We start from the raw sequence: 14731 nt of genomic DNA on the forward strand, positions 1-14731 counted from the left end.
CAGTTTAAGACTCTAGCCTTGCTCCACCTCTTCCTTTGCTCTCTCCTCCTCTGGCCCCGCCTGTCAGCTGGGGTCTCGCCCTTCCTAGACTCTTCTGACGCTGAATCCCCTGAGTCTTCTCCCTGCCTCCGGCGGGCTTTGGGACCTGGTTCCCAATCCGGGTTTTCTGCTGTCCCGTGCGCCTGTACATTCGAACTTGGCGCACGCGCCCAGCCGGCAACCTTCCTCCTGACCATTACACTGCTCCTGTCACTGCTTCCCCCTTCGGGGAGGCTAGCTGGACCCGACCTCCCCTCCATTCCCTCACTCTCCGATGGAGGCGTGGTCAGTCCTGACTCATCTGCCCTGATGCTGCCCTGAGTATCCAGGTGGAAACAAGTGGGTGAGGCCCCTGGGGTTCAGATAAGGCCTGTGAAGGAACATGCATCTTTTGTCTATTCCCTCAAATAAAAGGTTCTTAACTGTGCTCCCTTTTCCAGCTATGCCCCCCCCCCCCGGTATTTCCTGCAGCATCATAAAGTGGTTGAAGAGTTAATGTTGTTCTTGTTTTAATATTTCTGAGCTTCCTAGGTGAATATATGTTATGTGGCTGCAGAAATGAACTTAATAAAAATATTTGAAATCTGCAAAGATGTACAAGGTTGTTCCTCTTAAATTCCCTGTCTTGTTTTCTTTTTCTCTTCTTCCTCCATATCTGCTTGACTCAAAGACATCCTTACTAGAAACTTGAATGATGGTTGGGTTTTATATTCAAGGGCCTTCTATTTCTTTTCTCTTGAGCTACTCACATGGATGGATTCCAAAAAAAAGTGTGAGAAGGAAGGTGCCCACCTCATTTCTATGGAAACAAAGGAAGAACAGGTGAGCACCAAAGCCGCGTATAGAGAAGACAGGGGATCTCCTAGAGTCAAAGGGTTCTTATCATCACTATCCATTTAAGAAGGTCATATCTACCTGTATGCAGCCAAGACAGCAACTCCATCAGTCAAGCCAAGGGGTGGGAGGGGCAGGGAGAGCTGCTACCATCTGGGACTCAATAAGGTTTCTTGGAGCTGCTGAGCTCTAATAGAATGAAGCTGGCAGTCAGGAAGGAGGTCTTGAAGGAAGAGGAGTAGATACTTGAGGGGAATCTATCCCTTGGATTTCTCTTCCTCTGCTCTTTGAGATGTACTGAGTGCTTAGGAAAAAGGCTTCCCTCACCACCCTAACCCTCTGGCATGAGAATATCATGGAGATGATATAACCCCCTCCCAGCCCCTTAGCCCAGGCAGAGGGGCTACTGGGGTGCTGCAGGGCACAGACATAGGTGAGACCCCCATCATCATCCCATCAAGCATACCACAACCAGACTGATTCCAGTAGCTCTGGAACAAACCAACAAACATGGATACAGAAATTGGAGTATTTGCTACAGAGGCTCACTGTCCCACTAGATGGTTCCAAGATGAACTGTTCTATGGCACAGTCATTTATAGTATCTGGAAATTTTAACTCTGTGTCATGACTGGAAGACATACGTAGCCAGTCTCGGTGAGGGCAGGTGAAGTTACCCTTCACTGCAATATTTCCTCCTTGGGATGCTTCCTTGATTCCATCATCATCATTCATCATCAGCATCATCATAATTTGGATTAGTAGCACATCGTCAGCACACAATTATTCTTGGTGCTTGATATAACCATAGTTGGAATACTATGTACAGTGGTACCTTGGTACTCAAACTTAATCAGTTCCGGAAGTCAGTTCCAAAACCAAAGCATTTCAAAACCAAGGCCCGCTTTCCCATAGAAAGTAATGCAAAATGAATTAATCCATTTCAGACTTTTAAAAACAACCTCAAAAACAGCAATTTAGCATGACTTTTAGTATCTAACAAGACCACTGATCCATAAAGTGAAAGTAATAACCAATGTACCGTACCATAAATTAAATAAGACAGCTTTATAGATGATAGAAATTAAAATTATTATTATTTTATTACCTACATTGATGATAGTCATTGTTTGGACAGGATGTTTTTATCTATTTCCAGAGTCACACCCTCAATCAATCAGTAGCTGAACTGGGTTCCACACAGTCACAAAAACAAATTAAGCTAAAAATCCTCAAAAACAAAAAGGCAGAATAAATAGCAAAAACAAAAGCACCAAACTTAATCTGTTCCAGAAGTCTGTTTGACTTCCGAAATGTTCGAAAACCACGGCGCAGCTTCTGATTGGTGCAGGTGCCCCGGAAACAATAGCCGACAGCCACAACAGACGTTCAGCTTCCGAAAAACGTTTGAAAACCGGAACACTTACTTCAGGGTTTTCGGCATTTGGGAACCAAGGTGTTTGAGTACCAACGCGTTTGAGAATAAAAGTACCACTGTATAGTTTTGATCACTGCTTCCCCCCAAAAAATGTGGATTGGGTCTTCAAAGGTGACACCTGCTCCTTTTGAAATGTCTTTGTTTTATGCCTGCTGAATGTTGGTAAAGGGCTGCAGTCTCCCGGAGAAAGGGACATTGTCTAGAAAGGCTTTTAGAGAAGTGCCTGGCTTCTCATGCCTACTGATGATTTTCTGTTTTTCTTTTTCCCCACCCTAGTATTTTATAAACAAGCAAGTAAAACACCGTAAAATGATTTTTTGGATTGGAGTCTTTAAAAACAAGGGAAATAAATGGTCGTGGCTGTCAGGAATGGAGGCTGCAGTCCAGTAAGTTTTTGAAGAAACATTTGTTAATGGCATGCATTCCAAAAAGTTGCAGGTTTTGTTTACATAATTGATCCTTTCCCTCTCCAAATATATTTTGCCATGCACTTTTCTCTATTACCAAAGATCTACATATGTACTCCTCCACATCATTATCCAGATGAGTGCCTGCTTCTTCTCACTAGGCTGCAGAGGCAGAAAGGCTACTCTTTCTGCTTCTCTAACCTAATGAATGCAGTGATTCGGAAGAGGCTAAAGACATCCTTTTAAATGGTTTGTGCTGATTAGCTCAGCTTCAAAAGGACTAACAAGAACCTAAAGCTGAGCTACCCTCTCTTTAGGAAAGTATTTCTGCAGTTACCTGCTAAACAATCTGAATAACCAGCAATCTCTAACCTAAAATAACAGGAGCAGATGAAGTAAGTGTGTAAGATAGGGTAGATGAATCTCACTCTCTTGAATAGAATCATAAACACATAGAAATTTAGAGTTGAATGACACCCCAAGGGTCATCTAGTCAAACCCCCTGAAAAACAGGAATCACAACTGAAGAATCTCTGACAGATTCCTAATAGTTTGAGTTTCTGGCAGCTGGCAGTTTATGAACAAGTGGGTACCTATGGAGAGGAGAGAATGGCAGTTCTGTTGCAGAAATGGAAGTACTGCATTGGATACTGCCCAAAATTGTTAAATAAATTGAATGAAAGTTTTTGTGTGTACCAAAGAGCCTTCCATAGTGGCACCCTCACTTTTTTTGCCGTTTCCTATGAGGAATAACTTCATGTGAGAAGAAAACAGACAGTCTTGACCCAAAGTTGTTGCTGTTGGGTTTTTTTTTAATGGTTAGAATGTGGGAATGTTCAGGGAGGCTGTAGAGGATATATTGTTTATTAATATCATTCCTCACTTGTGCTAGCACGTTATATAAATTTGCAGAGTTTTGTTGTTGTTGTTTAGTCTTTTAGTCGTGTCCGACTCTTCGTGACCCCAGGCACTCCTGTCTTCCATTGCTTACTGCAGTTGGTCAAATTCATGTTTGCAGAGTTTTACATTCTCCTTTTAACACACAGCAGGTACCTGGTTGCAGGCTTTGCTTAAGCCTCTCAATAGCATACAATTCAGAATTGAATTGTATGTTCCTGGTAAGACCCCTTATATCCCTTATAAAAGAATAAACAAACAAAAATATTATTTAAAGTCAATAAAGGAAGTTTACTCACAGCATCATCAATTCACAGCTGGATCCCTGTAGGCAGATTTAGTTACAAAGCATATACATGCAGAACTATCCCATATGGAGATAGATCCCTTTGTCCTCTGTTGGCTGAAAGCAACAGAGCATCTCTAGCTAAAAAGCTCCTTGTCCAACAAAGGAGGAAGCCAAAAAAAGAGAGAGTGTGTGCTGCGTGCCTGGACCTTTAGTTACCTGGACAGGTAAGGACACGCCCACCTCTAGTCACATGCAAAAGGAAGTATGTCCCAGTGCAGGAGGAAACAGGAAGTTTTTGACTGGCTGGACCAAACATCCCATCACATGTCCACTGTAGGAAAACAAGGAATGTTGTACTTGACTGCTACTTATGTATCACACCTCACATACAGTCTTAAACCACAGCTTTTTTTACATGGTTAGAATTCCAAAATCTGGGGAGAGAAAAAATCCCAATTGTGGGTGGCTGTTAAGAGAGAAAGCGTTGGGCATCTCTTTAATGGTAGAAGGCATGGGGAGCCAGTGAGGTAGACATCCGATTTTGATTCATTAGTGCTGCTGTTTCTTTTCTTTTCAGCTACTGGAATTACTATGAGCCAAGTTATAAAGAGAACCACAACTGTGGTGCGATGACCTTTGATTGCTACTACGAAAACTGCTGGAATGCATTAGACTGTGATCTACAAAAACAGTATATTTGTAAGAAGGGGCCAGATGATGCTTGGCTCTAAGAAGACACCTTAAGATGAATGAAACTGTATCCCATGATTTCTACACAAAAGCAAAACCAAGAGATCACTCCCACACCACTGTTTTAATGCACAATCCACACTGCCATCTAGGTTATGGGACTCTTTGGCATCAGCCCTCAAAAACACCTTGAAAAGACCTTATTCTGCAAGCTCAAACGTAGATGGCTACAAAAATAAAAAATGGAAGGGTCCAATCATAGCCTGTTTTCTGTTTAATGTCTTTATTTGCAATGCATACCAATATTTGTTTCCTTACTCTGTGTGTTTGATGCCCCATTGCCCCTTCTGATCTCCATGGTTGCTACCTTACAAGGCACAGAAGGACAACCATGCATGCCAGGCAGTGAGAATGGGGACCATCCAGCATTTGGTGTCCCCTTCTAGCAGACTAATCACAAATACAACTTTGGAAATTCAGGCACCCTTACTCTCATATAGAGCTAATATTGGGCAACAAACACGAACTGCTCTTGATTTCTTCAGAACTTGGCAGGGGGCATGACTGGGGCCCACACCAGTGTGGGCACAGCACTGGCAGCATGTGCTGATGCTTTAATGGCATTCATGGTAGCAGGGGTGCCAACTGGAACAAAATATTGAGGGCGGAGCAGATAAACTCCACCTGCATAACTGATCATAGGATGATCAGAAGGCCAAGGGACCTCTGCGCCCTAGGAGTTGGCTCCTATGCAAAGTGGCCGTCAACTGAGTTAAGTAACCTATTAGATTCTGCTGTTCTGAATCACACCCTTACAAGGTGTGAATAGCTTGGAGCCAAGTTGGGGACCTGTCCTGCCACGTCTTGCATGATTGATATCTGGAAGTGTTTGTGGTTGCTTCAATCTGTCCTGCATACCCAGCCAAGGAGCATAAAGAACTGATATTTTAATAATTTATTGACAAAATGATATAATCTTGGTAGTATATATGATTCTTGTGGCTTGTGCCATGGATCCTTGTTCCCAACACCGAATGAGGAGGTTGTGGAGGTGTTTCATGAGGGAAGAACAGAAGCTGGCTTTCAGAACTTCTGGGTGGATTCCTTCCTGTCATGTGGCTTTACCACATGCTTGAGAGAATCATAGGATTGTAGAGTTGGAAGGGACTCAGAGGGTCATGTAGTCCAACCCTCTCCAATGCAGGAATCTCAAATTGAAGCCTCCATGACAGATTGCCATCTAACCTCTGCTTAAAAAGCTCCATTAAAGGAGTCCACAACCTCCCATGGAAACTGTTCCACTGTCAAACCGCTCTTAGTATCAGAAAGGTGTTTAGTTGGAATCTCCTTTCTTGTAACTTGAAGCCACGGATTTGGACTTCCGGGTGCTGCGCGAATGGTGCAGGGAGCGTGAGCCTGATCATTCCAACAGGCCCAATCTTCGCAAGTGGGTTAGGGGAAGCACTAAGGCGAAGTGCACCCCTAAAAACCTAAAGGGATCTCTTTAAGCTCCTAGGGGTCCTTCAACCTGAAACACGATGTCTCTCTTGGTCCCCAGCTGCTTTGAAGGTAGCGGGGGGGGTGAGATCAAGTCACTGGGTAAATGCTCCAATGCGATCCAGCAAAGAAAAACTTCACGTTCCAGCTGACAGCGGTTACCTCTCCAAAAACACTGGCATGCTTTCGAACTGCTAGGTTGGCAGGAGCTGGTACAGAGCAATGGGAGATCACCCTTTCGCAGGGATTCGAACCGCTGACCTTCCGATCAGCAAGCCCAAGAGGCTCATAAAAAAACACAATGGACAACAAGAGAAACAAGTGTACGTAGTGATGAGGGGTTTCTAGTATATGAAGCTTATCAGAGTCCAATTAAGAGACTGTGCAGATCTATTTTTCTATCCAAGTACAGTTCTCTATGAGTTACCATTGGTTGAATGTCAGCTGCATGCAGGGCTTCTTTCCATTTGGAACTCACTGGAACTCAGTTCTGACACCTCTCAGGCAGACACCATTATGAGAAAGCAAGGGAAGTGTACAAGGTCAGTTCCAGTACCATTTTTTCTGGAAAAAGAAGAAGAAGAAGAAGAGTTTGGATTTGATATCCCGCCTTTCACTCCCCTTCAGGAGTCTCAAAGCGGCTAACAATCTCCTTTCCCTTCCTCCCCCACAACAAACACCCTGTGAGGTGAGTGGGGCTGAGAGACTTCAAAGAAGTGTGACTGGCCCAAGGTCACCCAGCAGCTGCATGTGGAGGAGCGGAGACGCGAACCCGGTTCCCCAGATTACGAGACTACCGCTCTTAACCACTACACCACTGGTGGCATGTATGTTTTGATGATGATACATTCAGTAAACGTATACCGAACATGTTGAAATTTAACTGCTTCTGTTCCTTTTCTTTGTGCTTTAACTTTGCAAATGAAGATTTACACTAATGTAAAGGTAAAGGTAAAGGGACTCCTGATCATTAGGTCCAGTCGTGGACGACTCTGGGGTTGCGGCACTCATCTCGCTCTATAGGCCGAGGAAGCCGGCGTTTGTCCGCAGACAGCTTCCGGGTCATGTGGCCAACATGACTAAGCTGCTTCTGGCGATCCATAGCTGCGCACGGAAACATAGTTTACCTTCCTGCCAGAGTGGAACCTATTTAACTACTTGCACTTGACGTGCTTTCGAACTGCTAGGTTGGCAGGAGCAGTGACCGAGCAACGGGAGCTCACCCTGTCACAGGGATTCGAACTGCCAACCTTCTGATCGGCAAGCCCTAGGCTCTGTGGTTTAGACCACAGCGCCACCAGCGTCCCTTAGACTAATGTACTTTGCCATATTTCCTGGTACAAGTGTTGAGATAGGAAGCTTTCCAATACTACTAGCAGAGTTTATGAAGAGTAAGGATTCTTCTGAGGGATATGCTTTGAAGGTAAAGTATGTACCCAGCCTAAATAAAAAAATAAAACTAATAACTTTTGGAAAAAATAAGTAGTATAATAAATCTGAAAAAAACATTTCCCTGGATTAATACTTTATGTGGAATGCTGATTGGATATAAAGAGCAGCCAATCAGGAAATAGTACAGCCTAAATGGGAGGAGTTATGGAATGCCTGACATCACAAGGGAGGTGGTTGTTAGCCAGGGGGAGGATGAAATAATCCTTAAGAAGAAATTAGAGAAATGATTGTTCCATGACGACACCAAGGTATCCAAACAGAAAGGTCTGATAGGTGGAACACTTTCCTTACAAGCTGTGATATTTACAGGGTTTCAGTCCAAGGCCAAAAGGTCACTAAGAGGCTAAATAATAAGGAGCTTTTATAAGCAACAGGTGGTCTTTCTCTTTTAAATACTAGAACTCAGGGTCATCCAATGAAATTGAGTGGTGGTACATTCTAGGGCTGTGTACTTTTGCTGTCTTGCCATTGCCCCCTAATGGCTGTTTGGCCAATAGCAACCACCAGGCAAGCAAGAGGTTCTTTGGATTCCACTGGACAGAGACTCTTAGGTAGAGACAAACTTCAATTAATTGGTAAACATTACAAAGAAATTGATCAGCAATGTAGAATAGAGTCTAATGAAAAGCCAACAGCAACTGGAATAAACTAGAAAGCTAGCAATATAACCAATAATCAAAAGATCTTAGGCAACAATAGTCATAATACAGATAGAATAGGTTCAGTCCTTCATGTCTCCCCAGCCAATGGAGATCTGTAAGGATTATCTGGGACACTTCAGATTGGCAGGTGGTCGTTCTCTTCACATTCTGGAATGGAGCATAGAACAATGTATCAAGATCCCCCTGTCTCCTTCAGCTGCTGGCCCTTATATAGACCATAGAGTAGGTCTCATGCCAAGCTGGCAACAGATGTAATTCATGACGTACCAGTAATTCCATTCCCATTCTTTGATCTGGCTTGGGAGTCGACACATGTGGGCATGAGCCTTCATTTGCATTCTTTATCTCTGTGGTTCAGTCATAGTAAGGTTAATTTCCTTGTTCCCAGGCAACTGCTTCCTCCTTCCTTCCCCCATGCAGTCAAGTGCTTGATAGCTGGCCAAGCCATGAAGTTCCTTTCGCTTCTTCTCCAACAGCCATGTTCCTTATATTAAAGCTCCAGCTGCATTGCAAACCAGGAGCACCACATTCTGTTTTATTCCCTGGCAATACAGGTGCCCTGCTCTGATTCATGGGCCCAGTTTGTCAATCCAGATTCAGATCATGATCCAGAAAATACAATTCTTTGGAAAAACCCATTTACTAGCATATCAAGGACTGCTAGCTCAGATGGCTTTGAAATGGGATTAGACAACAGTCCTCTTTCTTTCTTTAAGCCATAGCATCAGATGTCAGGCGGGGTTTCACAAAAAGAAAATAAAGTGGCACACTTGGGGAGCCTGGGTAACAGCTTCCCTCTGTTTCTTTTCCAGGTCCAACTCATGGTCTCCAAAGTCTTGCTAGACTCAATTGGATTTACATGCGTCCAACTGAGACCAGATCTAGTACTCCATCTTTTCTGATGATCAGGAGGTAGTTATATAATTAAATGTATATACCTTCCATCAAGGATGGTGAGGAACATGTGGCCCTCCAGATGTTACTGGTCCACAACTCCCGTCATCCCCAACCATTGACCATGATGCCTGTGATGGAGGGAATTGGCACCCAGGAACATCTGAAGACCTCATAGATAACAATAATAATAGTAATTTATTATTTATACCCCACCCATCTGGTTGAGTTTACCCAGGCACTCTGGATGGCTCCCAATGGATTAAAAACAGAATAAAACATCACACATTAATAACTTCCCTAATAGATCCCACATTATCTATTAAATGGTGAACATCTTACTGGAGCCCTGTAAACTAGATGTCCAGAAGTTTAGAGAGGAATAGGATGCAAAATGAAAATGTGCTATATTACTTAAACCATTTTTTAAAATGTCTTGGAATCCATATGGAACATCTCTTTTGGTTTAAAACTGAGATTGATCCAACGAAAGGAAAAGAGAAAGACGTTTCAGTTATATTGGACTCAACAATGTCTTCATGGGAAAGGATTGTCTAATACTGATAGAGGCGGCTTTCTACCTAATGTGCTCATAGTCTTATTCTCCATTTGTTTTTATCTGATTCTAGATTGTTGCTTCATAGACAAAACTGAGAGGATGGAGAAGCCAGCACCCGCAAAGCTGGCAAAGCCCAAAACCCCCACAAAGCGTACAGCACCAGCGAAGGCAGAACAACCTGCAACCATAACTGATGGTCTGTATACAGCGCAGTCATATGGGATGAGGTTTCTCATAAAGTAGAGGAATGCACAAGAAATGCACAGCTTCCGCCTGCTTCTTTTCCAGGTCCAACTTGTGGTCTCCAATGTCCTTGGTTTTTTGCAAATTTATTTATTTGGTTTTGCAAATTAAAATTTTACAATCACATATCAACATACAAAATAAAAACAAGATTCCAGAGAATTTCCAGGACTTCCCCCCTCCCCTTTGTGGGTCCTATTGTTGGTCATTTCCTCCTGCATCTTTTATAATAATGCAAACATTTACATTTCTACATGTGTATCTACTTTAAAAATTATGTTCTTGTAATAGGGAGATTAAGTGCAGGACAACAAAAGTGAACATTGTAAACTCTCATACTTGACAAGAGACTTATACTCCAACCAATGTGTTCATACTCTTATCCTCCATGTTATAATGGCTTGTTGTTTCACAGACAAAACTGAAAGGGTGGAGACGCCAACACCCAAAAACGGTGCAGAGTCCATAGATAATGAAGCACCCAGAAAGGATTCAGCAACAGCAACAGCAACAGCAGATGAAACTGGTGGTCTGTATACAGCACAGTCATATGGAATGAGGTTTCTGATAAAGTAGAGGAAGGCATGGCAAAGGGAAGTTGATGGAGAGACAGGCAGGGAGTGGAGCCAGTCATGTTGTGCTAGGGAGGAGTGCAGAGAAAAGCACACAAAGCTCTTTGGGTGCCAGAGATCCACAAAGCCCCATAGAAACCCCAGGATTCAGCCCACTCTTTGCTTATGCAGAATAAGGTAGTTGCCTCAGGTAGCAGGTGCTGGGGTGGGTAGAGATATGTAGACCACACAAGCTGCACTGCACCTCCTCAGTTAGTCTGCTGCTCCATCAGCAGCACCCAAATAAGAGCCAATGGCCAGCCCAGCCCAGCTTCTGTATGTGGAGTGTGGAGTTATGTGTACAGAGGGAGAATCTTGTCATTTGTTTGGGGAGCAGAAAGTCCTTTAGTATCGAAGGCTACTGTCTTCTGATCCAGACATTGGTCAGAAAAGCTTCCTCAAGCAGCAAGGTATCCCCCCTTGCTTCCTCCACCTGCTCAACCACCCAGATTACCACCCCTTGAACAGTTGACTGTCTCTGGCTGAGGCTACCACAGCATATGGAAACCCTTTTTCCTGGAGTGGCAATGGTATGTTGGCTCCTGATGGCTAAAGTAGAATTTTCTTTCTTCAAGCATCTGGTTTTCAGAACGTGGTTGCTTTCATCACATCTCCAACGGGTGAAAGATTCGTCATACTTGAGATTTTCATCCTTACTGCCATGACACTGCTGATTTTCCTTCTATGTAAGTACATAATTAGCATACTTTGCAACTAATGTCACGGGCTTTCCTTCAATGCCAATAGCATTTCCAAAAAGAGATGGCAGGATCCACCTTCCATTTATCCCTTTCATCTCTCTTTGATATAATGGAGCGAGTTACAGCTGTCACCCAGTGAGAGCAATGTCACTGTTTTGTTCTCCCTGAATAAGTGAGTTCCAGCACTTGGAACAGAAGCACAGGCTAACACAAGTCCCTGGGACACCCTGGACAATTCCCTTTCCCAGTTGCCATTCTCTGTTCCTTTCCCAACTAATCCTCATTTGCTTTGGAAGACCCCCCATTCCTGATCCTCGCCAGCCTGCCCTCTGCTAGGGCTCCAGTCCCTTGAAGGAAAGTGCTTGGGGAAAACAGGCTGCAGAGGATAAGGCCATGGCCAAAGTGGGTGGGTCCAGAGCCTACCTAAATATCAAGATATATGCAGGGCCTTTTTCAGCCGAAATTCATCAGGACTCAGTTCCAGCCCTTCTCAGGTGGGCTCTGTTGCTAATCTAAAAGAACAAGGGAGGCATTCATGCTAAGTTCCAGTGTCTCTTTTTCTAGAAAAATAGCACTGGATAGATGAAGAAATGGCCTATTTTCATAGCTAATTGATTTTTTAAAGGGCACTCCAAAGTAAGCAAAGCTCAGGGGGGAGGAAACCAAATAATCCAAGAATTTACATATTTTGAGCATACAGCAGGGCATGAGGCAGCTTGGCAAATCCCACTCTGTAGGACAAAGAGGACAGGTCTATCTAGACCAGTGTTTCCCAACCACTGTTCCGCGGCACACTAGTGTGCCGCGAGATGTTGCCTAGTGTGCCGCGGGAAAAAATAAAAAATTCGAAAGATTTTTTTTTTTTAAGTCAAATTTTCGATTGGGGCGCCGTCACTAGATGACCCCTGGGGTTCCCTCCCTCCCTTCCGCTCTGCGCCTCCCTCCTCCTCCTCCTCCTCCGGGGAGGCTCTTCCTGGCTCTCGGCCAAGGCTTGGCGGCTGCCACTCACTCACTCGCTCGCCCACCCGTCCCTCCATCCCTGCACCCGGCCTCTCCCCCTCCGCCCCCGGCGCGGGGGCTGCCGGGATCCGTAGTCCCCTCGCCCTTGGGCTCCGCGCCCGTGCGGGGTGCGCGAACTACGTTTCCCAGCGTGGCCTGGTGGGCCGGGCGTTTTGTTTGAAGCGCTCTTCTCCCGGCCATGGAATGAGCGCAGCGGCGGCGGCCGGGGAGGCAGGGGCTCTTCCGCGCAGACCCCGCGCAGCCTGCCTGCGCCCCCACGGAGATCGGGCGGCAGGATGGAGCCCGGGGATCCCCGCGGAGGCGGAGCGGCGGAGGCGGAGGCTGCCCCCCAGGTAGGGCTGCGTCGGGGGTTTTTTATTTTTGCAATGCTGCATCTGCGCCGAAGGGGACGCATCGGACCGCGGGTAGACCCCTTGGCGGGCATGCAAGGCAATGCATGCGTGCAGGCGTTGCATGGAGTGCAGTGCAATGCAATGGCAACGCGGCGCCCTGCATGCATGCATGCAACTTCCACCGGCGCTCCGGACTTGGCAGGTGAGGGGGGTCCCCAGTGGGCGGCAGAGAGAGCCGGGAGGGCGAAGGGGAGCCGGGGGGGAGCAACGCTGCTCCCCGAGCCGAGCCCGGGGGGAAACTTCGGTGTCGTTGCGCCGGGTGTTGGAAGCGGAGGCTGGCAGGGGCCCCTCACCTGCAAAACCTGGTCGCCTCTCATATATTTCGTGCATTGCATTCATCGCCCGCTTTCTCCTCCAAGGAGCTCCCGGGGGCGCGCGTGGTTCTCCCCGTGTTATCCTCGCAACAACAGCCCTGCGAGGTGGGTCAGGCGAGTGGCCCAAGGGAGCACCCAGGGATTGTCCTGGCCAGGTGGGGTGATTTGAACCCTGCTCTCTGCCCGGTCTTCGTCCTCATTTAGCCCCCACATGTGCATGACTGTGCATGACTGAGGTTTCCCCCCCTCGTCTTAGCTATGGTGTGAGTCTGTGCTGTTAATTAATGGGGTTCTGCCTTCGGAGAAGATGAGCCAGCCCTCAAGGAGGTGATTATGTAATTTGCTAGCAATTCATGTCCCTCCCGGCGTGACGCTGCGCGCTGACGTCACGGGGCTGTAATGGTGGTGTGCCTCGAGATTTTTTTCATGAAACAAGTGTGCCTTTGCCCAAAAAAGGTTGGGAAACACTGATCTAGACAACCAAAGATCTAAAGCTTTCAAAGGAAGGCCAACCTTCTGATGACAGAAGGAACAGGTCACATGGAAACAGGATTTCAGACCAGCATGGAAGCCACAATCAAGGCATTGGGAACCTCAATATAAGGGCTGGGAGCAGAAAATATTAAAAATATTAAAAACCAAGTATCCCCTCCCCCAGCTCATCAGACTACTAAGTTAGAACACAATTTCTTCATTTCTTTTCTACCTACCTCCTGCTTAGATCAGAAGGAAATGAAAAAACGAGTGGAGATTGAAATGGCAATGAACATGATTCGAAACTTTGTTGTTGGGACTGATAAATTCTATGAGGACAAGGATGGTAAGCATTTTATTTACACATCCTCACTTTTGCTAGAACATGTTTAATTTATACAGACTTCAATTCCTGTAGTTCAATTTGGGATTTATATTGTGTGAGCAATACATATATTCAATGAAACTCATCACTTTTTCATTGCTCAGCAGGAAGAAAAGTAGACGGTTGTGATTCTCACATCCCCCCACCAGAAATGCTGTCCTCCCCCGTCACACTGTAACTCACAGTGTTTGTGCTACTGCAAAATTTTAGCATTAGCACAAGGGAACTTTGGCCCCACTTCTCCCTGCATGCCATCACCAAAGCTGCTCTCCAGGGTGGGGGAAATTTCAGAACACATGGGGGAAAGAGGGAAAGGGGCTGAAGATTGCATTGCACAAGGAGAAATCCTTGCACTGACATAATGACCCCCTTAGCTCTATGTGGAATGCAACTCTATATTCACTAATAAAAGAGTTTGTCCACCTCTATTTTCTTAGATCTCAGAAAGCATAATTGAAAACTGCAAAATATTCTGTGTATACTTGGCTTTACTGTGGGACTCAAGGCGGGAATTGTTTTGTGACCTTGTGATTCCCAGCAGAAAAGGAGAACAAAGGAAGGGAACATTAGAGATACTTCATGAGCCAGTTTTAATTTCGAATAGGAGAGTGGATTGCATGGGTCTTTGGTCTGATCCAGCTGCAGGATTCTTCTGAGGCTTTCCATTGGTGATCTCAGCCACAGAGAATCGTGTCTCTCCTCATATTCATAAGAACCCCATCCTGGATGTCTGCTTCGTGTTTCACGCTAGAGTGTTTTAAAATGTTTGGAAATGGTTTCTTAATATTTGCTGATTGTTATTTCAGATACTCCTGTTTTAAACTGTTTCATATCTTTTAGACTTACAAATACTCGCTGCAGCTCAAAACTTATCAGAGAAAGTGCGGTATCTTGAAAACAGAAATGATCAACTGCAAAAGGAAATTGGTAAGC

General features: G+C 45.2%; 2 protein-coding genes across 26 annotated transcripts in view; both read left to right on the plus strand.

Annotated features, from left to right (window-relative positions):
• Window positions 1-4855, plus strand: part of LOC308594312 (CD209 antigen-like protein A) — a 156834-nt gene extending 151979 nt beyond the window's left edge. The window contains exons 7-9 of the mRNA XM_081207366.1: window positions 710-861; window positions 2588-2697; window positions 4482-4855. Coding sequence (XP_081063492.1) covers window positions 710-861; window positions 2588-2697; window positions 4482-4635 — 416 coding nt within the window. The 3' untranslated portion in view covers window positions 4636-4855. The remainder of the gene's footprint in view (window positions 1-709; window positions 862-2587; window positions 2698-4481) is intronic.
• LOC308594281 (uncharacterized protein) overlaps window positions 1-14731 on the plus strand; it is a 115718-nt gene that overhangs the window by 36556 nt on the left and 64431 nt on the right. For 3 of the 25 annotated variants that reach the window (XM_081207246.1, XM_081207275.1, XM_081207248.1), the window contains exons 2-5: window positions 9729-9854; window positions 11088-11198; window positions 13661-13759; window positions 14639-14725. Coding sequence is in view for 13 of the 25 variants with exons in the window: in XM_081207274.1 (XP_081063400.1) it covers window positions 8022-8094; window positions 9729-9854; window positions 10317-10430; window positions 11088-11198; window positions 13661-13759; window positions 14639-14725 (610 nt within the window). In the remaining 12 variants the exon portion in view is untranslated. Of the gene's footprint in view, window positions 1-7702; window positions 7792-7897; window positions 8095-9017; window positions 9118-9728; window positions 9855-10316; window positions 10431-11087; window positions 11199-13660; window positions 13760-14638; window positions 14726-14731 lie in introns of those variants that run through there. The other 22 variants (XM_081207276.1, XM_081207274.1, XM_081207245.1 and 19 more) reach the window with 22 other exon arrangements.

This window comes from Podarcis bocagei, assembly GCF_964188305.1.
Source record: "Podarcis bocagei genome assembly, chromosome: 9".
NCBI classification, from domain to species: domain Eukaryota; kingdom Metazoa; phylum Chordata; class Lepidosauria; order Squamata; family Lacertidae; genus Podarcis; species Podarcis bocagei.